Source organism: Cynocephalus volans, chromosome 7 (assembly GCF_027409185.1).
Source record: "Cynocephalus volans isolate mCynVol1 chromosome 7, mCynVol1.pri, whole genome shotgun sequence".
In the NCBI taxonomy this organism is placed as follows: domain Eukaryota; kingdom Metazoa; phylum Chordata; class Mammalia; order Dermoptera; family Cynocephalidae; genus Cynocephalus; species Cynocephalus volans.
The window spans coordinates 108456383-108481701 of NC_084466.1; the positions used below are offsets into that span (position 1 = coordinate 108456383).

The 25319-nt window shown below is 38.2% G+C and overlaps 1 protein-coding gene across 1 annotated transcript in view; it reads left to right on the forward strand.

Moving 5' to 3' along the window:
• CCDC6 (coiled-coil domain containing 6) overlaps nucleotides 1–25319 on the forward strand; it is a 103032-nt gene that overhangs the window by 35315 nt on the left and 42398 nt on the right. Inside the window, exon 2 of the mRNA XM_063102775.1 lies at nucleotides 13154–13303. Within this exon, the coding sequence (XP_062958845.1) occupies nucleotides 13154–13303 (150 nt within the window). The remainder of the gene's footprint in view (nucleotides 1–13153; nucleotides 13304–25319) is intronic.

Below are 25319 nucleotides of genomic sequence, written 5' to 3' on the forward strand. Positions count from 1 at the left end.
TAGGCAAGATGGGAAGGAATCAAGAGATGTGTCTGGGATTGGTTGTTTGAGCTGGCTATATGATCTCCAGCTGGAGATGTTTAAGAGTCTGGAGATTGGGGGAGCTTTTTCTGGCTAAGTGTCTTGTGTCCCTCTTAGTCAAGTTGCACTTAACTGTGAGACTTTGGGTTATGATTTATACTACACTGAGATCATTAGGGCATGATATGAAGTCTCTCTTTTCCTTGGTTTTTGAAAGATAGGGTAGAAGGAATTCTTCTTAAATATAGGGTGTGTTGGGGGTCCCCAGGATCAACCCCAGATTTGATTTTCTAGGAGGACTCACAGGATCAGTATCTAGTCATACTCATGGTTCTGATTTATTATAGCAAAAGTCTACAAAGCAAACTCAGCAAAGGGACAAAGGTGCATGGGACAAAGTCCAGAGGAAACCAAGAACAAGCATCCAAACGTCCTCTCCCAGTAGAGTCACAGGATGTGCTTAATTTCCCTAGCATTGAATTGTGACCACATATGTGAAGTGTTGTCTACCATGGAAGCTCGTTAGAGTCCTAGTGCCTAGGGTTTTTACCAGGACCTGGTCATGTAGGCATTCCCTGCTTAGCATGTGACAACATTCCAGACTCTGAAGGGAGGGCAGGTGTTCGTCATAAACTGTGTCATTTGTAAAGCTTAGGCACAGTGAGCCACTTTTATCAGGGTAGGGGAGAACTCTTCTGAAATGCAAGTTCCTAGTTGCCAGCGAAGGGCCAATTTCGTAAGCAGGACTTTCAAAGTTAGGCCTGCTATGTTAACTCTTTTCTGTACATAGAGTGTGACTTTTCTTATTCTGCAATTTCTTTATAGATTCGAGTCGATGGCTTGCTTGTGATAGGCCTGCTCCTGAGGCCCGTTTGACAGTTTTTTTCTTTACCCCCAACAGAAATGCCTTTATTTAGCATCTGAAAAATGGAGGGGAGAAGAGCATGTACAGTGAAGTTAAAATAGCAGAGCTTGCCATCAACACACGGGAACGCTACATACGGCATGTATGCCATCAGGAAATATGTATTTTCCTACTCGAGGTGGTGGCAGCAGAAGCAGAAAGTGGCTCTTTTGCAGTTCTTAAAAATTACCTATCAGTCACCCAATGTTTAGTTACCCTCAGTTTGGGAAAGGAAATTACAGGGTATCTCCTAAAGATGAGCTGCTTTGTGATGCTCAGGCACTGTGTGATGGCACCAGAAATTTTGGCTTTAGTTGCAAATTATTGGCTTTTGGCTTCTGGAGCATGATGCTGCAACCCTTGAAGTGGAAGGCATCGTTACTGGATTGTTGAGATTAGGCCATACAAGGACAAGGAGCTTTGGAGCCAGCTCAGGATTTCAGTTTTAATTGTAAGCCTCATATTTAGTGCGTTGGATCCTCAGGCAAATTGCTTGACTTCTCTGAGTCCATTTCCTTACATGTGATGTGGGACTGAAATGTGTAGATTAAATGAGATAATGTGTGGAAGAGTCTGCCAGAGTGGTAGAAATACAACCAATGCTTAAACATTGACTGCCATTATCAGTATTACAGTCCACAGAGTTAAATATATATATTAGGTTTGTATATTTGTGTACGTTTATGCTCCTCACTACTCAGCAGGTGTTTGAGTGATTATCTGACAGTCCTTAGGCCTTAAGTAGCCTCCTATATTTCTTCTGTTACTGTAGTAGATAAAATATTTAGCTTTTTCTTCTGTGCAGCTTAATCCCATTTTTATTCTTCAGTCTACTTGTGCAGCCAAGACAAGATCCTTTCAAGGCCAATTGCTAAATGTATAGATTAATGATGTTGCTTTTCTTTAATTGCTAGGAGGATTGTGTACCCCTTTGGGGCAGGGACAACGTCTGTGGAGTTCACTGCCATATCCATACAGTTCTTGCAATTAGGAGATGCTCTGTCATATATGTTGAGTTAGATTTTAAAAATCTAATGGATGTAGCCTCTTTTCCTACTTGGCAGCTCTTTTCTGGTTAGGAATTTATTACTGGGGGGGAGCAGAACGGCGGTACGTTTTGTCACTAGTGTTGAAGCTTACCCCATCTATGTTGGAAGTAGTGGGGGACATATTTAGAAACACAGGGGTCCTGGTGTTGGGAAGCTTTGTGTTGTTAGGCACACAGTGAATGGTGCATGGCCAGTATTCAATCTGTGATAACATTCTTTTACAGTCAGCTTACAAGGTGAGATTGACTGCCAGTGAGTATTATTCTTTGTTTGAATTTTTGTTTTGTTGTTTTTAATTTCCTTTAAGCCTTCTGTTTTTTGGGAATGTACTTTCTCAGGAAAGGATGGGAAGAGTGGTCTTTTTTGTCTGTAATTGGCTTTACTTCCTGTTTCAGAGGTCACTTTATCACAGAGCTCCCCCTATTGGTTCTTTGAAGGAGGAGGTGCTTGACTAATTTTTTTCTCTACACAGGTGGTATTTAAGATGCGACTCACATTTTCCAAGCATGTAGAGCTGTAGAAATATCATATGCCTGTTCTCCAGGCCATTGCCCCAGCGCCAGGTTTGGAAATCTTGGATGTTGGGGAGTGGTAGAGCTGTAGAGGGTGTGGCAATAGTGGTTTTCTTGTTTAAAAACAAACTGATAGAAGCTCACTTTTAAGAACACATCTTCCAAGAGCTGAGCTAAGACAGACTTTGGAGATAGTAATTTCATCCACTTGAAGATCATGCATTTAAGTTAATCAGTGATGTGAACCACAAACACAGAACACCAGTGTAGTCATTTCTCCCTTTGTCTGTATCTCTAGTTAATGACACTTGTTTTTGCCAATGTATGTGTTTGAGACTGCTAGGCACAGACCTTTTTGTGTGATCTCTTTATATACTGCTTATACTTCTGAAGGGATCTATACTGCTTCTCTCATTAAGAGGTGGAGTCTGTTTCCTATCCCTTGATGTTGGCTTTGATATTGAGTCTCTAAGCTCAGCTGAACATCCACCTGAATGAGACTGGAACAACCAGCCAGTGACCCATTCATCAAGGCATAGAGTAATGACAAATAATACATTATTACTGTTCATAAGCCTTAAGTTTTGGAGTGGTTTGTTATGTAGCAACAAATAACTGTTTGAGTGAGCTTGTTCTGGGTGAAAATACTCAGGTAGGGATGCTACAACACCCTTTTATCCCCCCAAAAACAATAATTAGGATCAGGAAAAAGTCTTTCACTTTTTAGTATAATTTGTGTCACTCTCACTGCGTTCTTCTCAGGTGCTAGCTGAAAGGATTCCTAAGGGCTAGCTGTGTTTCATAAGGGAAGGAAGGTAGCTGATTCGGGGGCATGATTCATTTTGGGGGAAGGATTGTTCGGGTGTTATCCTATACTGGAGTTAGGGACTTAAGACAGTTCGTGAGTACTACATATCTGATAAGTGTAGCAATAGGCGATAAAGAATTCTGAGAAGAAAAATGAAGAAATAAGAAGGAAATTTTTGAAAATTGTGTCTTAAACTGGTTTCCTACTTAAAAGGGGGAAAATCTTTCTTTTTCCTACTTTTATAACATCTCTTCGCTTTTAGAACCCAGATTCAGGCTGCTTCTTTTCATAGTGTAATTCATTCACATCATGGCATGAATGAGTTTTTGAATTTATGTTGTTGCAATAGAAAATGTCATCCTACTAACCAACTTATAGGGTTAGAACATTTATATCTTTCAGAGCATTTATAAGTTGGGGCTTGCCTATAACCATAGTAGAGATGATATTTGAAGAATGGGCTAGCTATTTTTCTAAATATATCAGAATGATAAATATTAGACATGGCTAATAATTGTTTAATCCAGTGAATTAGTGATGTAAACCTAGCGCTTTTTCATATTTTATTTAATTACATTATAGGTTTAAGTCTACATCTTTTTTTCTGTCTTTCTAAGGCCATAGCATGTATTAGTACTACTTTTTCATAACTGAATAATATTCCATTGTATACCATAGTTTGTCCATTCATTCACCAGTTAGTGGACATTTGGGCTATTTCCACTTTTTGGTTGTTATGAATAATGCTGCTATGAACACAAGTGTACAAGTTTTGTGTAGAAATATGTTTTTAGTTTGCTTGGGTATATACTTAGGAGTGGTATTATTAAGTCATATGGCAGCTGTGTTTAACTTTGAAAGTGTCACTGCCAGATTGCACCACTTTGTATTGTCACTAGTAGCTTATGTGGGTAATAGTTATGGTTTTATAATAAGTCTTTATCTTTGGTAGGTCAAGCTCCTTCCTACTGTATTCTTCTACAGGAGTCATTGCTCTTTTGGGGGCTTGTGCTTTAACACAAATTTTAGTATCTTGTCGAGTTTCTCTAAAAACCTATTGATATTTTGATTAAATTGCATTTAACTCATCATGGGAATAATTGACATCTCTATGGTAATGTGCTGTAATCTCTGCATCTATTTATGTTTTGCTAAACATTCATTCAATAATTATTTTCTTCATATGTATTTTGGATATGTTTTGGCTGATTTATTCTTAGATGCCTAATAGTTTTATAACTATATTAAATGGTATCTTTTTCAAATGTGTCTAGTATATACGAGATGGTGGTCTTTGCTAGGCTGGATGCAGACATGGGGGTGGGGGTGGGTGTGGCTGAGGCCCTTGGCCCTCCCCCGATCCTGGCTTGGGAGTCTCGGAGGCTTCCGGTCCTTCTAGGTTTTATAGGTGTTCTTTGATGGTGTTAGACCTTTATTGGTTAATCAGTACTTTGTCTCTGATCTGTGAGTATTTTGGTTTTTTTTTTCAGCTCTGTGTTGGATTATTTGGTGTTGCCACCACTTAAACTCTGCACTGGAACTAATTTTTTGTCCTTTGCTTATTTCTAAAATGGGGGAACTTCCTGTGGGAACCAGCACTGGAGCTCTGTGGTTGAGCTAAATTGCTGCTTTGGTGCTGATTCTCTGGGGAAGGCTTTTCGTACAGCTTAGGTTTCAATTGACCTTATAATCACTTCTGGGTCTTGTAAGGTCTGATACACCTGGATTGTGTGGAAACTCTGGTCTGGGCCTGAGTCTTTTCAGCAAACTGCACCCCCTGCAGTTCTATATTCCTGCTCCATCTCCACTGAGTGGTCCTGTGCTGATTGGGGGGCAGATCAGCTGTCCCTGCTGTGCCCCTATGTTCTCCCAATGCACCAGTCTCCTCCAACCCCTGCACTCCAAACACTTCCCATGGGATGTGCCATGTGCTGTTCCCTTGCAATGACTCACCGGCCTCTGAGTGGCTCCTTTTTTCAGTTGTGTGTGCCCTTGCTCCTTTGTGGGTCCACAGGAACCCTTTTAGCGATCTTGCTGGCCTGAGGGCCACCAAGGCCTGCTTCTCCCCTGCTGCCTCCAAGCAACTTCACATAAAGGGCACAGCAGTGGCTTTTGCCAGCTCTTTCTCTGTGCACTCACCAGGGCCAGCACTGAAATGGTGAGGACTTGAAACAGTTGGAACAGTCCTTTCTTTCTCTCATCATGGTTTCTCCTGCCTTCATGAACTCCACAGGTCTCTCGATCTCTTCTCCTTAGCTCTGGCAGCCCCAGCGTGGCTGTCTGCTTTTTAATAGTTGTAAATTGGTTGATTGTGGGAGAGGGTGATGTTGGGGACTGTGTGTTCTGACATCTCGATTGGAAGTCTCTTTTTGTATCTTTTAAAATAAATTTTTTCCTCTACTGGTTTGGAAGTTCTCCATTTCAGTTTTCTTTCTAATTATCCTTGAAATTTTACAATGTGTATTTAGCCTAAAGTCTAAAGTTAATATAGTAGATAGTAATACGGGTACCTTAAACATTTAAATTCTTATCATTCTCTTTTGACTGATGCTGTTATTTATTATTCAGTATTTTAGTTCCAGCCTCACAAATCAGATGTTATCTTTGTTGATTTTCCTTTTTTTTTTTTTTTTTTAAATATTTTACTTGCTCATCTGCACACATTGCAGACCGTTTTTCCGGGATAAGCCATCCTTTAGAAGCCTCAGTGTAGGTTTCTTGGTGACAAACTGTCTCAGTTTTGCTTTACATTGGAAATCTGTGTTTTGCATCTTTCTTGAAAAATAATTTTTATTGGTATTCTAGTGTAAAGGGGTACTTCAAAAAGTTTGTGGAAAAATAAAAGATGATATGAATATTTCCATGAACTTTTTGAAGTATGCTTGTGGTTTGACAGTTGTTTTCTCTTAGCAAAAGTCTTTCTATCCCTGTTGATATTAAGAAGTGGTTGCCAATCTTAGTCTCCTTGTGGATCATCTGACCTTTGTTTCAGGCTGTTTTAAATATTTTTTCTTAAAATCGTACAGTTTATCAACATGTGCAGACAAGGATTTTCCTCCCTCCTTGGTATACATTGTGCTTCCAGTATCTTTAGATTCATGTCTTTCATTAGCTCTGGGAAATTCTCAGCCATCATCTTCAGATATGGTTCTCTCTCTCTTTCTCTTTCTTTTTAGACTTTACTTAGATGTGTGTTAAATCTTTCATTTTCCTTTCTGTGTCCTTTGAGAATCTTGCACATTTTCCATCATCTTATTTCTTTGGGCCACATTTTGGATTAATTTTTAGGTTTGTCTTTTGGTTCTTTGCTATTCAGTTGTGTTATATTTGCTGTTAAAATACAAAATCCAAGATGAATTTAAACGTTTATTTCAAAAAGTTCTGTTTTCTTTTTTAAATCTACCTATTTTTTGTTAGTCTCTTGCTGCACACTCATTCTATTTTATTTCTTTGAAATGTTTTATATAAAGTTATTTTATAGTTTATGAGAATTTGAATATCTCGAGCCTTGAGGATCATGAAGGTAGAGTAGTTAGTGTATATACATGGGGTCCTAGATTGATTATGTCTTTTAACTTATTTATTGTGGTTTGTGTCCGATGTGTGGTTTTTGTTTAGGAGCCCAACATGAGATCCTTCTACCTTCTATATATGTATTCAACTTTGGTATTACACTTAACCATTTGTTGCTGGACATATTTTTATGACAGTACATAGAAACCATAACTTCTTAATGTTTCTAGTATATTCCTTCCCATGGATATACCATAGTTCTGTCCATTTCCCCTTTTAGTTAAATGAAGGGAGACTCCAGAAGCTTTCACCATTTTCTCATTAATCTTCCTGTTCATGTCTCCTCCCCAACCCTTTTGTATCTTTTGAGTACTTACTCATGCAGGGCACTGTGATAAGCTCTTTATGTGAACAACTTCAGTTTATCTTTACAACCAACCCAGAAGGAGGTGCCATTATTTTCACTTTATAGAGGAAAAAAATTGCACTTGGTCACAGAGCGGTCACATGACTCCCCTGGGCTCACACAGCTGGAGGTGGGCATAGCCCCCTTGTGAACCAGGTGATCTGCCTCCAGAGTCTTGATTGTGTTTATGAACCTCCCCCAGTGTGTGGCCTGCAGACCCGGTATTTGCTTGTCACTGCCCCATAAAGAGATAAGTTCATAAATCCAGTGTAAACACTTAACAACTTTTCTAACAATTTTTCATTGTTCTGTATCCAAGCAAGTGACCAATGGACTCATTTTCTTGAACCAGTTTGGGTATTGTTGAATTCATGTGGTGGAGTGCGTATGGAAGCTGTGTTCTAGTCATATGTCCTCTGCAGTTTGGTGGAAGGGGGACTAACTGTCCTTTCTCTAAAACTGGTTTGAGAGGCACCACAGGTTGATAAAACTTGGTAACTATTAGGGTCCTTTTAACTTCAAGATCTGTGAATTCTTCTTGTCTGGAAAGTCACCCTTTGGTGTTATTTTCTCTCTTGCCCTGCAGTCCTGTAGCAATGGCCTAGGCATAGAATCTGAGCACAGTTGTCAGGGCGAATAATGACTCTGCTCTGATCCCTGTGTATGCTAGCCATACTGGAATGCAATAATGAGTGTTTTAATTTATCAACTGTTAATTGCATTTACTATAAGCTAGTGTACTGTATGTGGAGGAAGCACAAACTAGCCTGGTGCTTCCACAGAATAAATGGAGAGTTGTAATTCTCAGGCATGTAATTGAAATCCTCTCCTTGATTCTTCTTATAGAAGAAATGAAGGTACATTAGGGGTTGTCTTCTGTGTCACCCACCACCCACTTCTACTGTACTGGTACATAAATATTAAACAGATTTCTGCAGGAAACTGGTTTGTGTTGATAAACCCATTGGTATGACTGATATTTGAGCTACTCCTATAAGAGTTGCCAGCCATCAATCATGAGGGATTCTGCTAAACTCTAAGCATCTCCCAGAACAATCAGTATGTGCAGTGGTGCACCTAGTAAGTGACGGTTTAGAAAGAACAGGGTTTTATTCGGTTGCCTGGCTGTGTGTGGGTGGTTCCTGCTATCCTAACTATATGGTTTCAGATGCTATTTCAAATTAAGATGTTAAAATCATTAAAATTTGGATTATAAGTTACTGGACAACAAAATAGTAAATTGAAATAATTACAATAATTCATTTAAATAGATTCCTAAATTTAAATAATTAAAAAAATAAATAGAACCTGCCTTGATTCTTAAGCATTATAGCTTCAAGGTATCTTAGTTTTATGATTCTTTTTTATTAAAACAAGTCATTAACCAAGTGGAAAGTAATTTTTTATTTTTTTATTTTTATTTATTTATTTATTTTTGTCTTTTTCGTGACCAGTACTCAGCCAGTGAGTGCACCGGCCATTCCTATATAGGATCCGAACCCGCGGCGGGAGCGTCGAAAGTAATGGGCTCGGCCCGAAAGTAATTTTTTAAAAACCAGTGCAAATATATTATCTTGTTAGTCACTTGAACTTTCTCCTGATTACATCCTTGAGCGATGGCTGCTGTCAAATATGCCTGTAATTTCTTGCTTTGGAAAACTTCTTTTTCTTATGCTTGACAGATCACGCGTTGCATCATACTACATGGTTTTGGTTTTGGCATGTGGATTTTCTCATCAGTGAGTGCTATTGTAGAGAGTTTTTTAATTCTCTTTTTTATACTAACACTTGATCTCCAAAATACCACTGATAAAAGAACTGAAACATTCAATAATCGCATTGTAATCTCTTATCAAATTTGTACCTAGGTCATGGTAGCAGTGGGTCAGAGCAGACTGTCATTTCCTTATCTGCAGAAGATTATTCTCATTTAGAGTTTGGTCACCTAAATATGTGATGACTCAGGAGAAATTATTTTCTGAGAATTTCTTTGATTATTTTTCCTAGAGGACTTAGTAAATTACTCCTCTCTCTCCCCACACCTTTTTTTTTTTTTTTTTTTTTTTTAAATTTTCCTTTTATTACACTGGATTTTTGGTAGGATAGGGAAAGAATGGTAGAGATGCTTTATGGTCTAGTCCTCACGTTAACAGACACTGAGTACTTACTGCTGGTTGAGGGGCAATGTTTTAAATAGCAGACACAAATAAGTGAATAGGATTATACCAAATTCACTGTTTCTAAATGTAGCAACTAGACCCATATTGAATGTAAAAATATAATCATAGATTTTTCTATTTCCCTCACATTTTCTTAATCTTCAACTTTGCAAACTTATACAAAACAGTAATAACAGGCTTATATTTCCATTTGAGAGTTGACAGAGTTATACGTAAACCTTGATTCATTGATTTAGCTTTTTAAACGCAATTTTAGTTTCGAATTTGGATATGTTTGGGTATGCTGAGATTTTTAAGCAGTTCAGATGAGAGGAGAGATATACTGATAAAACCTGATGATGAGACTTCATGAGGTGGCCTGTTTTCCACTCTGCCAGCTGCTGTCTGGCTGATCCTTCAGGCCTTGCAAATGGTACCTGGGCTTTGCTTCTTTGCTCTTAGGCCACTGTCTGCCTGGTTCCTTCCTGGCTTTTTGGGGGGACATAAATTGGAAAGGTAATTTGTTTTAAGGCTTAAATAAAAAGTCCCATCTTGGGGTTAGGGGAGGAAAAAACTGAGATTGAGTTGAAACTGCCCACAGTCTGGGGAGAAACCTGCAGGATGACGTCGAATGGACACTTGATGCTTTTCCATGATGCATGGTTCGTTCTCTGGTAATCAAGTTTACCCACATTGTCAGCCCACAGTATCTGATTTAAAAAAAAGTTTTCTCTGAGGCTATATTGGATCCTGTCTTTTGTCCTCATTTATGTGTTTGTTCCTAAGGTGATCTGTACCAATTGCGAAAAAAAGGGAGCTGGGGTTTTATGTTCGGGGGACCTGGAATCTTGTCCTGATGGGTTTTTCTGGGTGTTCGGATGCTGTGGGAGGCAGAATAACAGCCCCCCTGATTACAGCTAAGAAGTGGCAAAAACCTAGCCAAAGGAAGGCTTTGTTAAAATCTGTGTTGGGCCATGTTAACCCTTTGTTAAGTTAGAGACTTTAATAGGCTTCGACAGAACAATTCCTCATGTTCAATCAGGATCTTGAGATTGGCATTTTCTATTAATGGGCTTTGTCTAGAAATAAGTGGCTATTCTAAAATGGTGAATAATATTGTTTGCCAAAGCCTCAGCCTCCAGGACCCGTGACGTGTCATTTACTTTGGAAGGCACTTTTAGAGCAGGCCTAGCCCTCTTCAACATCTCCCTCCCCTGTCCTTTGTACATTTGCTGCTCTCCCTGGGAAGAACTGTAGAGGAAGCTGGTGCCCTGTGAAATACAGATCCTGCTTATGATCAGAGTCCTTTTTATTTAAATCAGGATATAATTCGCATACCATAAAATTCACCCTTTTAAACTATACAGTTTGATGGTTTAGTATATTCAGAAGGTTGTGTAAACTATTAGCACTATCTAATTCCAGAACATTTTTATTACACCAAAAAAATGCTCTGTACCCTGAGCAGTCATTCCCCATTTCCCCAGCAACCACTACTCCAATGTCTATCTTAAAGTTTTTAAAAAAAATTACGCCAAAACCTGGTTGTCCCTGTAACATAATCGTTAGATGAAATGGGATGGGGAAGGTACACAAATCAACTCTTAGGGTTTATTTTTAGCTTCTCACGAGAGTAAGCTTGTTGCCTTTTATTTTCAACTTGACACTTCTTCTAGGCCCCCACATAAAGGGGAAGGTGGTCTGCCAAGCCTCTCAGTCCGGTTCCCTTTTGCTGTTTATGATTAAATTACCAATCTTCTAAAATATTGTATAAGTAATAATGTGCAAGAAGTTGAGTCTGACCTGATAGTGAAATCAATTTATGGCAAACACCTGGTTGAATTCTAACTCCAGAATCACCAGCAAAAGCCTTAATTTCTCTCAACCTTTTTGTTCTATAACTTTTAGAATAATCAGAATTCAAATCATATAGGACTGTCAAAACCAGATAAACAGGTAGCTTGAACAGATCACAGGCTTGAATATATGTGTCAAATATGCCTTAAATAAATACTTTGGATTCTTGCCCGTTGCACTAGTCTGAGATCTTCAGGTTTGTGATTTTGGAAGACAAGTGAGGATTGATAAAAAGTGGAGGAGAGGTAGTACTCCTCAGCAGTTTTCCTTGACTCTAAAGGAAAGAGTAAGACATTGAGAAGTGCTAATGAAATACGAGGTGTGTAAGGGAGCCTGGGAGACCTAGGGCCTACTTACCCGGTCCTCTTGGCTAGTAATATAAACTTATTAGTTGATGTGCTCTTTGTTGCTCAACTCTCTTGAACTGTTCCAGAGAGTTCTTAAGGAGCTTTGAGTGGTGGACCCTTTCCCAAAGTGTCTGTCATTTGTGTGGTTCTGTTTTTCAGTCCAAGTACTACGTGTGGCTCTCCTTTGTAGAACAGCTTGGCAGGCAGTTTCAGGGACCAGCATACTTCCTCTTAGGGACACAATGATGGAGAGCAGGGAGCATGGGCTCCACAGAAACCATGGATGTTAGAGTGTGGGTGTTGGGGAAGCTGGCAACTGTGTACAGAAATCTAAACTGCCAGAGTTGGGAGTGGTTGTCAGACCTTTTTACAGTAAAAGGTGGTCATTGTTTAATTTGGGTGCCCTTTTGTCTCCTGCCTTGTCTTGTATTATTATAGGTGACAGGTGCTGAGTCTTAGAGTTGATGTAGCTCTCCCTCCTTCGACTTGGCAGATAAAACAGGAATGCATTATTTGGGATAAACGCATCAAAACGTTAAGGCTTAAAAAGTGCTTTGAATAGAGTTGAGTCCATTTGAAACAAGGATGCTCTTTCTGAAAAGATTAATTTCCTTCAAGGATGTTTAGGTTTTTATGGTGAGTCCATTAAAACATTTTGGGAGAGGGGACAGAAGAAGAGGACCTACAGAAGAATATGTTTATCTTCATTGAATTATGCCTGACCCCCCTTTTCTTCTATGTTTTTCAAATTCAGTCATGCCTTTTTGTGCCTTCATTCCTCAAAAATTCCCAGTAGAGAAATAACTTAGAAAATGAAACTTCTCTCACCTATACTTACTCTTCAGTCCTTAGATTCCCACTATTTTGTAATAATTACTTTTTTAGCCATTGGTGTATTTCCTTCTAGTAACGATTCAGTGAACATATAAATGTGTCCATGTGTATCTGCATTGCTTTTTTAATGGCATATCCAAACCCTTTCAGTAATATCCTGAAGAGGTGATGTGATTTACTTTTAAGTGAGTTGAACTTATCTGCTTTAGTAAAAAATGTTACCCAGTATTGATCTGGCCATCACATCTTGGGCATGAGTGGTGACAGTCAGCTTTGTAATCCAGGAATATTCATAACCAATTAAAAAAAAAAAGTTGCCCAGATATTTTAACTATAAACCTTTGAGATGTAGTGGCATGAGAGAATTATTATGAATTGATGTACATACCATAGGATTAAACCTGTCTGCTACATGAGAAGGAGCTTTCTGTATTCTGGTATTGATTTGGGATTGCTTCATAAAAACTGCAATATTGCTAATTTCTTTGAAATGTCACTTTAAAAAGAAGGGCCATAATAGTACAGAGAGGCTCTTTGGGGTAATAGTAAGATTCACTTTTATGATAAGTGCTGAATTCCTCTGTTTTGTGCTTCTTAAGGTGTGTTGGTTCACAGCTCAGACTAGAGCTCTAATTCACATGGGTACCCTTTCTGGAAATAAGAACTACATTTCAATTAGTAAATTTCCTGTTTCCTTACCATGTGTTTTTGTTTTGTTCTCTTAATTTTTTTTTGAAAAACAGCAAGCCAGGGCTGAGCAGGAAGAAGAATTCATCAGTAACACGTTGTTCAAGAAAATTCAGGCTTTGCAGAAGGAGAAAGAAACCCTTGCTGTAAATTATGAGAAAGAAGAAGAGTTCCTCACTAATGAGCTCTCCAGAAAATTGATGCAGGTAAATTATGTTTGCTACCCTCTCATCTTCCATGCCTGTTTTCCTCTCGAGGAAGAAATGACTTTGACATAGCACTTTGTGTGAAACATTTGCTGATGAGGTTGTATCTAATGTTCTTTGGAGATTGAAAATATCAGGTAAGGATGGCAGCAGTGTGATACTCAAGACTGGTTTCATAGCTCATCTGTTTGGGTAAGGTAAGATATTTTGTTCCCTGTATTAGTCTGTTTCTGTTGCTTATAACAGAATATCTGGAACTGGGTAATTTGTAAGAAAACAAAACTTATTGTTTACAGTTTTGGAGGCTGGGAAGTCCAAAGACCAGGGAACACATCTTGTGATGGTCTTCCTTGGTGGTGGCTTTACAGCAATATGGGGGTCTCACATGGCAGAAAATGGCAGAGCAGAGAGAGAGAGATGCTCATGTGCTGTCCTTCTAAAGCGCTCAGAACCACACCCCTGACCACCATTATTCATCCATTCATTACGACATGGTCTTATGATCTAATCACCACTTCAAGGCCCCACGTTTCAGTTACCATGATAGGGTGTCCCACCCTCAACAGTTACAGTGAGAATTAAGCTTCTAGTATGTGGATTTGGGGGGACACAATTCAGTCAATCCACAGCGTACTCTAAGCATTTCAAAAAATTGCTCATGAGCATGAGGCTTTAGCGTAGGAGACATAGTATGTAGCATTTTGGATATATGGGGATTAACACCATGTGAGATTTTCCTCTTATGTTGAATCTATAATGAATACATAAACATTTTGGCAGTCGTAAATGGGATTTTTGCACCAAAATATGAAGATATAAAGTGAAATTTCTTTAGGAAAAAAGTATCCGTAATAGTTAAAATTATACAAAATCAACCATGTTCAAATGGGTGACTAATATGTCACTGAGCAGATATCAGACTGCTATTAAAACTTAATATTAATTACTAATAATATGTAGAAGATACCAGTCAAAACATAGGAAGGTTTGATTTCTCTAGTTCAGGTACCCCCCTCCTTTTTTTTTTTTTCCTTTAAAGCTTACTATAAAGTATAAAAGTAAAATTTATTAGGGGAAATAGTTTGTAGATTACTTAGTACAAACTTAATAAGTGGGATATTGAGTTTTTATTATTTAACACAGCTTGTTCAAAATAGTGAGCAGGAATAAAATTATCACAAGAAGAGCATTATTCCCATTTTGTCCTTAGATTTCTATGAAAGAACCACCACCTCCCCCCGCTTTTTTTAATTCACCAGCATCGCTAACAACTTCATTCATTAATTTGGTTGAAATATATATTTTAGTGAGGTTATAATAAGACGTTTGTGGCTTTTAAAGAAACTTCCTAAATTTTTTTCTTACCTCTCCATGTAGACGAGGAATCTTGTAAGAGGATACTGGAAAATTTGCTATAGAAACTTTAGTGTTAAGACTATACAGTGGTCCAGGCAATGTTCACCTCTGTCTTTCTTTTATTACCATTTTTCTCCCTAATTACTAAATAAAGATACTGTTAGTCTTGCACAAAAAATGTGAAGAAGAGGTACCCAGGCTTTACTGTCTAGCAGAGATATATGGTAAAATTGTTGCACCATAACTTTTTCTTTATTCATTTGTGTCGTGATTTAGAGAAAAAAGGAGGGAGAAAGTTAGTTTGACTTTTGACTGCATATCTCACCTTGACAGCATTAGAACTATAGGAATACAATTATGGTTTGTTTTTCCAGTTTAGTGTACAATCAGATGCCCTACTTTTTAACACTACAAAAAACATTTTCCCCCCAACTTACATAGTTTTTAGTATTTGGGGTCTTTGAGCAAAGTACATTATGAAACAGTTAAACCCTAGCCAGGTTATGTTCCGCTTCTCTATAAAGATTTATCTCTAGTGTGAGTGCTTACATAATTTATTATTGGCCTCTCTTTCACTTATCATATCCCACCTAATTTCCAAGGACATTGATGTCCAAAACAAGATACTAAAAAAGAATGAAAACACAAGAGCCATGTGCAACAAAAAAGGAAGTTTGTTATAGTAATACGCTTTTCATAAGAAGGCTTAAATTCAAAATTTAAGCTCTGAGCAGCCTATAAATAATACTATAACCTGCAAAAATGTAATGATTGTTTTTTTCATAATTCTTATATCTAAAAAAAAGTGATTCTACTTGGTCAGGAGAAAAAAACTACATATATTAAAAACTTAAAAATTTTTTTCATGGGTGGGGTGGGATCAGGTAGCTCTTTCTAAAGGGCTTGAATAGTATATAAACCAAACAACATAATAAACTGTTTTTGCCCAAAGTAGTATATAATGTGTAGCCTTAGTCTTCATGTGGCCATGTCTCATGTTTGCCCTCAGTCAAAACAAAGCGTATGTTATGAAGGAGTGATTCTGTGAAGACATTGTTTACAGAGCCCTAGATGGGTCTGTAGCTTGTGGGTGATGAAAATCATAGAATCTAGACTAATCATTGGTTAGCATGTTCCTGAGACACTCTCTCATGAATCCCAGCTTGGCGTTTAGGCTTTTTAAAAAAATATTGTGGTAAAATATACATAACATAAAATTTACTATTTTGGCCATTTTTGAATGTACATTTCAGTGGCATTAGTTACATTCACATTGTTGTGCAAGCATCAGCACCATCCATCTCCAGAACTTTTTCAAACTGACACTGCACCCATTAAACAATAACACCTGATTCCCTTTTCCTGATCCTTAGGCTTTTAAAAGGAGACGGACAGCAGGTAGTTTGAGGTTCAGGTCTCTGGTAAGTTCTCGAGCTTTGTCTATTCTGTGACATGATGGATGATCTGTGTCTTTAAATACTAGGTCTCACAACATGCTCATTTTGTGCTAAATACCCAAGAACTTGTTCTCATTGTTGACTAGCTGGAGGGATCTCATAGCTGCAGGGGGGAAGGACTGTTAGCTTATGATACCGCCAGGCTCCCAGTATATATTTCCTTAGTGTTTTCCACTGGTAGTTTGTTGAATGCTGACATTTTCTGCCACCCAGTGTGGAAGTACTGCTTTCCATCTGGAAGATTTTTAGAGTAATTGATACCAATAGACTTTTCTAACTATATAATTACTTTAATATGGCTTTTTAGGATGTTTGCTTCTGGCTAGGACCTTGTTACAAAAAGGCTGCTAAGAGAAACCACACTGCAGGTGTCACCATTAGATAAATGGATGAATTGACCTGTTCACTGTGAAAGTGTTTAGCATTTTTCATCCAAAGGTCACTGAGAGGCTATTTACAGAACAGTTTTGGTTTTGTCACAGTACTTTGGCTGTTATCTCTGAAAGTAATTGGACAGTGCTTTTATGTGCATTTCTAAGGGATTCTTTGATCCTGAGAACAAAATGAGAATATTGCTATAGAGGAGACATGTCCTTTCCTATCTGCCTTGGCTAAGCTGGTATCCAATACTTTTAAAAACTGAATCAAGTTTACTTAAGTGTAGATGAGAGGAAATCCCTTTGCCCTTTGGAAGATCACGTTTGGGAGATAGCTTAAACACCTTTAGACATGTTAATACTCACTCAAACAAAAACACACACAAAAGAGAGCATGGAGCTTTGCTCCCTAGTGTTTGTGTGTCTACAATAGACAGACACAATATTGTATCTTCATTTTGTGGAAACTGTTGTCTGAAAAATCTACGTCTTTCTGAGCTCAGACTGTGATTGGTGAAAACTTGTCCTAAAAAGAACCCTCTAGTACTTTTGTAAGTCAGGCACAAACTGAACCTATTGTCAAAGAAGAAAGTTACAACAAATTTAGTTAACGATCTCAATGGGCTCTATTGCAATTCTAGAATTGGGCAATGTGTTGTTCTATAAAATAGAAAACATGTTCCGGTGAGCCCAGCGGAGGAGATTGATTTTTACAGACAGAAAAAGGCTGAAGAAAGCAGAAACAAAGAACAAAAAGCAGATTGATTATTTCAAAGTTACTCCTTATAAGGTAGAGGACAAGAAGACAGAACAATAGAAAAATCACTGACTAGTTAATATCAGGTTACTTCAGGCCATCTCTTGTGTAAGGATTATCATACCTATTGAAGATTAAAACTGGCCTGTTTGGGAACTTGGTTGTTGTCTTTCTCTCCTGACTTCTGGAAGGTCAGATCACAACCTGAGTGATGTGGAATTTAGCAGGGGTGACTCCATTTTTATTTTTAGTCTGGTCTGTTGGGGTTTAGTGTAGGAACTTAGTCCAAAACAGTGGCTTCCGATAATTTTTATTTAACACTACATTGGAGCCAAATTCTGCTCTAGAATGCTTTGAAGAGAGGTTGTATTTTAATCATTATTTGGAATTAAAATGTACAGTTTACAAGAAATGTTTCGTGAGCATCAGAATTTGATATATAACATGTATGTTAGAAGAAAAAAGTCTAAAACGCTATTCTCCAAAATGTTATCAGTAACTATGCTTGGATGCTGAGCTTACAAGTTATGTTAACTTTCTTTATGCCCCTTTCCTTCAAATTTTGTAAAAGCAACATGCATTACTTTTGTAACTAGAAAATATTTCTTCAAAAGGGAATTCAGAAATTCTGATGCCGGTTTTGTTTCTACCTTGTGAAACCTCCTGCATCTGACTTGGAGAGCTCAGAGTCCCGCTGTTGTACTTATATCTCTCTTGTCATAGATAGCAGTACATTGAACCCGCTGCAGAGTCAAGCTTATTTGCAAATGATAGAAGACTCTGGACTGCCTATATCATTAAGAACAAGAATAAACAGAATGCTCTGATGATTAACTTAACTCTCTTGTCAATCTTCGCGTGATTCACTCCATTGGCCCATCTATCCTGAAACTTTTTTTTTTCTTTTAATTCCTAATTCCCTGGCTAACTGTTAACCACCATTTACTAACTCCAACTGGAAGACCTGTCATGGCTGAGACTGATAATGGTTTTAACAGTTGTGAATTTTCCCACCTGCTTTTATGCAACTCTGATGCATCAGATTCACTTCCTGCTCTTTGGGGAAGCCCAGTCAACTTGTTTGGGAGTGTTTCCTACACTCTTCTCAAAAAATACCCACTGCCAAAAGTTAATGAATACTTTTTTTTTTTTAAACCCTAGAAAGGCACTGTTACATATACTGTTGTTCCATATATCTCACTCTTTTCAATCTAACTGCACTTTCACATTTCAGACCTTAAAATATGAAAAAGGTTTTGTAGCATTGTACTTTTGATTCACATTTGAAGTAGAATCTGGTCCTTGGAAAGTAATGCCACTATAGCTATTATAGAAATTATTATTCTCATATCCTGATAGGGCAGCACATTGTTGATAATTGGGAAATACTTAAGAAGAAAAGTTTTCTGGATCTCTTGTTAAGTGACATAACTTATTTTTATTATTATTGATTTGGTCCCTAAAGTTAGACGTTTCCTGGAATTAAAGTATTTGAAGTTTTCCTAGCATCTGTGGAAAGATGATGAGATGATATATGGAGAAAAGGAAGGAAGTTGTGGGCAAAAACCACTGCAGAAGCTGCTGCTACCAAATGATTTGTAGTTGAGCAGTTCGAAAGGACATTATGCAACAGCATTATTCTTGCATCTCTTTTTGCACAGGAATAAAACTAGGAGGAAGAATTTCAGTAAGTCCCCAGATCTGTCTATTCATCTAGACTACTTCATTTGCCTTCTCCTTCTCTTCCCCTTTTTTCTGGAGAAGTTTATCCTTCCAATAGTATCTTAATGGATTCCTTGTTTTTCTAGATCTTATGCTTCTCTAACCTCAGAAAGGGTTTGTTTCTGAGTAGCATGAGGTGTCTGCAGGCATCAGAAGTGGGTATGGACTCTCAGCTCCCTTCTTTTCAAGCAGGTACACCAGAATCTGAGGCTGCCTTTTCCTCCGCAAGTTTCCCAAGTCACTAAGATGGCAATGAAATTATTTTGTTTGTGCAGGCAGCAAAATCACATGTCAGGGTGATAAATAATGCATGAAAGTGTTTAGTTGATTTGAAGGGCACCAAGGCTAAGACTGCCATGGCATCTATTCAGATGAAAATTTGGTTTTCCCTGTGGTAGGAGAGAAGAGACCTTGAGATATGTACTTCATTAAGATTGCTAGAACTATGGCCCTCTGGATTTGCAGTTCTTCAGGTCTGTTAATACTTTTGCTCTTACATAATAGCTTTCAAAAAACAGGGCAGAGTTTTTTCTTGTTGTTTTCATTTCACATTATCTGAACCTCAGCTTTGTCTGATCTTTGTTTTTAAGGAGCAAGGGGTTTCCACATTGTATTCATAATACATCTATAAGGAGCTGCTGGATTGTTTTTAATACATTTTAATTGCTGCAACCACCAGTGGCCAAAGTATAAGCCAGAATTCTACTGTTACTATTTTTTGCATGTTACTAGCATGCCAAAAATCTCTCAGTGCAACAGAGATCATAATCATCATCATCATCTCAGTGCAACATAGAGATCATAATCATCATCGTAATCATAATCATCAGTGTTATGATTAGAAAATACAATAAACTTGAAGTAGTTCTTCAGTCTTGAGAAATGGCTGACTTTCTTTTAAAGCTATGTATATGCACATACATGCCTGCTAGCATTATGGCTAGATTTGCTGTGTTAGTACAGATTCCAAAAAAATGTAAGGGCAAGAATTAGGGCTTCGAAAATTCCCATTTGGACTTCTTTGACAAAAAATGTGAGAAAATGGAGGTAGAGGGAATAATAAAGGTAGAATAAAGATAAAAATAATTGGGTGAACCTGGAGTGAAAGGCAGGTGGGAAGCATTGTTATTTCTAGTTGGAAAGGTGACTCTCATCTATTGATGGCTACTTAGCCCTCCTGAACATGAACTTTAGCAATCACTATAAACTCTTTTCAAATAATTTTAAAACTTTGCAGTTATAAATGTTGCAATATTTTGCACTTCATTTTCAAAACAATTTACAGTCAGCCCAGTCAGTAATTACCTTAAAATACAGTTATATCCTGCTGTTGTCTTCACCTTCCTTTTTCCTCTTTATTCGTGAACTAGGTAAGAAAGATGAGGCCTTTATTTATATTAATTTCTACTAATGTCGCAGATTAGAATGAATTATTTGGACTAAGCAATCTCTGTTTCTCTGAAGAGACTGGATTATACAAAGTGGGTTTTCAATGCAGTAGGTTGATTCAAGAGCCTAAAGGACTTCTTTGTCTTATTCATGGAGCATGTTTTTTTTCACCTTCCTCCTAACCAAATTTCTATAAAAGTTTCAAGCTTTTAGAGTCATCATGCTATTGGAAATCCAGGAAACTCAAACTTAGCTCTTTAGGTATTGTGAGTAGACAGGAAGCCTGATGTTTTCCTGAAGCCATCTGCTCAGAAGTGAGGCCTGACTGTAGTTTTAGTGTTGAGAATGCTGACAAGGAAACATAATAAAACATAATTAATTACTGGAAAGACCTAGTTATTTTTTCCCCTTGTAAAAGTTATTTGTGGCTTTTCCTTGAGAAAATGGCAGGTAGATAATTCAGACAAGCCTCACTGAGGATAGACAAGCATTAAGCAAAAGCCTTTAAATTTTTATTAAAAACATCAAGGGGCTAACAGGATGGAGAACTATTGAGCAGAGATCTGGAAGAGGATAGGAATCGAGACAGGAGACCCCAGCACCCAGGGCTGCTTCTATCCTGAGGGCATTTGCAATTCATTCAGAAACAGCCAAGATACTGAGTTGTGCTTTTGGTAGCTACATGGAACAGGGGCTACAGAAGTTAAAGACTGGGGCTGGTTAAAGATGGGAGCAATGATCAGTCATTTCCACTTTAAGATGGCAATACGTTTGAAATTTAGATGATATGAGCATGTTCTCAGAAAGACAATTTTCTACAGCTAACTGAGGAAGAAATAGAAACATGAGCCTTCTAACCATTGAAGAAATTGAATCAGTGATCAACAGTCTTCACAGAAAATGGATTCCAGGTTCAAATGGCTTTACTGAGTTGTACCAAACATTCAAGGGTGAAATAATTTCAATCTTCCATAAACTCTAAAGGGAAACAAAACAAAACCAGGCTCCCCACTGTATTTTAAGGCTAACATAACCTTAATGCTCAAACTTAGTACATACAGTTCAAGAAAGTCATATTATAGTTTAAACTCATTCAGGAGCAAAACTCCTAAATAAAATATAAGTCAAGTGAAGTCAGCAATATATTAAAAGGATAATGCACCATGACCATGATGGGTTTCTACAAGGCATGCAAGGTTAGTTTAACAATGGAAAATTTGCCACATTCACAGAATAAAAAGAAAAAATAATGGTCATGTCAACAGATGCAGAAAAGTGGTTTGATAAAATGTAACAATTCATGATAAAACCTTAGTGAACCAAGAGTAGAAGAGATCTTAAACCTGGTAAAGTATCTATAAAAAGCCTACCCAGATATTATGTATGATTTTGACAAGTTAACAACTTTCTCTTTAAAATCGAGAACAAGACAAGAATGCACGCTACATTCACCTATATTCATTTTTGTTGTGGATTTCTAGCCAGTGCAGAAAGGCAAGGATTGAAAAGAGAAACGAAGATTGCTACTTATTTATGATTGTGTAAGTGGAAAATTTTAAAAATCTACAGGTAAATAATTAAAATTCAGCTTTTTGACATGAAAAAATTGTATTTCTGTATACCAGCAACAACCAGTAAAATATGAAAAGTAATAGCATTGTGAATAGCATGAAAAACTAAGAAGGTATTAAGTGCCACAGAAAAAAAACTATAAAAGGTATGGGGGAAGTTGAAATTTTAAAAATACCTAGTCATTGAATATCAGAACAAAATCTTAGAGACAAGGAAGCTAGTCATGTGGATTTAAGAGGGAAGAGTATTGTAGCCAGAAGAAACAAGGCACTAAGGCGTCGAAATAGGCTTGTGCCTACCATGTTGAAGGAGCAGCAGAGAGGCCAGTGTGGTTGGAGTGGAATCAGGAGGAGAGAGGAGTAAGAGGTGAAGTTCGGGAGGTCATGGGTCTGGGGTTTTTGCTGGCCAGAATGCCCACCACATATAGCCCTGGGAGCCACTTTCAGGACTTTGGCTTTTGCTCTGCCATGGGAGCCACCACAGGGTTTTGAGCATAGTAGTGAAATGATCTTACATGACTCTTAAATGATTGCTTTGGTTGCTATTTCACGAAGAGATTATGGAGTGGTGGTCAAGGTGAGAGCAAGGACATCTGTTAGGAGGACATTCTGTAATCCATGCTGAAAGATGGAGTGGATTGTTCCAGAATGGTAGTAGTAAGTATGGTGACTACTGGATTCTGGATGCATTTTGAAGGAATTCACTATAGGATTTGTGTATGGATTAGAAGTGGGTGTGCAAAAAGAAAAGAGGATCAAGTAACACTTATAGATCTGGGCCTCAATGACTGCAGTGATAGAATTACTGTCATTTAAGATGGGAAAGACAGCAAATGGAGCTGGTTTGGAGTGAGAAGGTCAGAAGTTCAGTTCAGATGTCTAGACATCCAGACGGAGAAAACAGATAGGCAGTTGGCTAGAAGTTCTCACTCTCAACAGGGAAGTCTGGGCTAGAGATACAAATTTGGGAGAGTTGTCATTAGAAATTATTTATCAACATGGGAATCAATGCTGTCTGTCACCCAGGGAGTGTGCCTAGAGAAGAATACCAAAGACATACCATAGACAGAGACATCAAAGAAATCATGTAAGAAGAATGCAAGGGCAAGTCACAGAATGGGAGAAGATATTTGCAACATATTATTGAAACAGAAGTACAAATCAGTAAGAAAAAGACAACCGAGAAGAAAAATGGCAGAAGACTTGAACAGACTACACCTGAGTAGATGGCCAATGGCCAGTACACAAATGAAAAAGTGCACGACCTCATCAGCAATCCAGAAAGGCGAACTAGACAAGGACGAGATGCTACTTACTAATGGATTCTCATGTACTGTTGGTGGAGAAGAGAAATTGTTAAAACCATTCTGAAAGCAATTTGGCATTACCTAATTAAGTTAGAAGTATTCATTATAACCCAGCAGTTACATTCCTGAGTATACTGTGTGCACATGTGCAGCAGGTGTGTACAATAATTTTTATGATAATCAAAACCTAGAAATGACCCAAATAGCTATCATCAGTAGAGAGGATAAACTGTGGTATACTTATCCAATGAGTTACTATAAGGCAATAAAACTACAAGTGTGAATGAAATCACAGGTTCATTTATCAGAAGAAGCTAGATAAAAAAGAATATAAAACCAAGCAAAACTAGTAGAGATAAATACATAGGCAGTAGAAAATTTTTTGGAAAGAAATGAATAGATGAACAGATGCAAAGAAATGAATACCGTAAGAATCAGGATGTTGATTACCTTTAGGGTTTGGAGTGAGAGGTTGTGATCAGGAAGAGAAACGTGGAGCTTTCTGGGAACTGGCAATGTTACAGTTCTTGATTCGGTGGTCACCTGAGAGGACTATATATAGTACTTCTTGATATACTGTATTCTGCAGCTTCTTTGATAGCTTCATCCTGTGTAGTTTAAGTTCTGCATCATAATGATCACTTTTGTTCATTTGTTATTGATTCCGTAAGCTTCTTAAAGGTATCCTTTATGCTTACTTGGTTGTTTGTTTCATCCTGAGGCATTATTAATCTAGGGCAAACAGCAAAAAGTGAAGATGTTGTTATTTATCCGATCAGTATTTGCATGCACAGGCATTTTCCAGATGCTCTGGAGTAGAACTATGTCCTGGTCACTGTCTTTCATACAGCTTGCAGTCCTGTAGGGATAATGGAGAATGTGCCCAGGTGCTCCAAGGTGGCAGCACACATCAAGGATGATGGCAGAGGCTTTGATGCAAGAGACCTGAGTTTAAACCCTGGATTTACCCCCTTACCTATGAGACTTGGGGCAGGTCACCTTACCTCTCTAAGCTGTGGTTTCCATTCTTTGCAAAAACCAGATGATAATAGTATCCCCTGTAGAGTTACAGACGTTAAGCACATTGATATATACAAAGTGCTTAAGACATAAGAAGTGCCTCTAAGTGTTAGCTGCTTTTCAAACTAATGGAAAAGATATGAAAAATGGCATGAAATAGACATTAAAATGCACACAAACAATGTGCTTGTCACAGCTTAAAGGAGGGGAGTGCACATGATGCTGGGGGCATGTGGGAAGGCACTGCGGAAGTCTTTTGAGCCATTCCCCAATTTCAGTTGGTTGAGTGGAAGGATTTAGACACTGCGGGCAGAGGTACAGCATGAGCAGGGTCGTGGTGGCAGGAGTGCCACCCTTCCTGTAAGAGTTTGGGCTTAATCTGCAGGGAGTCACTGAAGGGTTTTGAATAGGGCATTGAAGTACTGGGGCTTGTCTGCTTGGGTGATCTACCTTGGATCTGGGGAGATCCATTAGGAGGCTTTGGCAGTAGCCCAGTGAAGAGGAATAAAAGACCTGGACTGGACTGGGGCGTGCACAGGTAGAAGATGTGTTTGACAGCTGCTGTGGAGGCTGATTTGATGTGATTTGCTAAGTGAAGAGATGTGAGGCGTTGGCTGAAAATAACAGTACCAGTAACAGAAGGGGAGGGGGTGGGAATGAGTGTGGGCCCAAGAGGCACTTAGTGGTGATGTACTAAGTTTGAAGTGGGAGTCTGAATTTCTGTGCAGGCTGCTCAGTAGAACAGTTAAAAAGTTGGTTCTTGAGCCTCTTGATGTTCTGAGAGATATGTTTTGAATTTTTTTTTCAAAGCTCATATTAATAAGCTGAAAATGGTTTTTTGACAATCCAAGGACTTAATGCGTTGTCCTATGGTAGCCTTCACTTGGTCCAATGTAGGTAGCTCTTGTCCTTGGGTAGTTGTCAGTAAACCAAGGATGTTGGTTATGGGACTGTGGGTAGTACATGGAGAGAAATATTTTGACAGTTGACTAGTGAAAACAGAGGTGAAGGCATCTCAGGTTTATTCTCCAGTTGCCTTGAGAAAACTGGGTACTGGAGG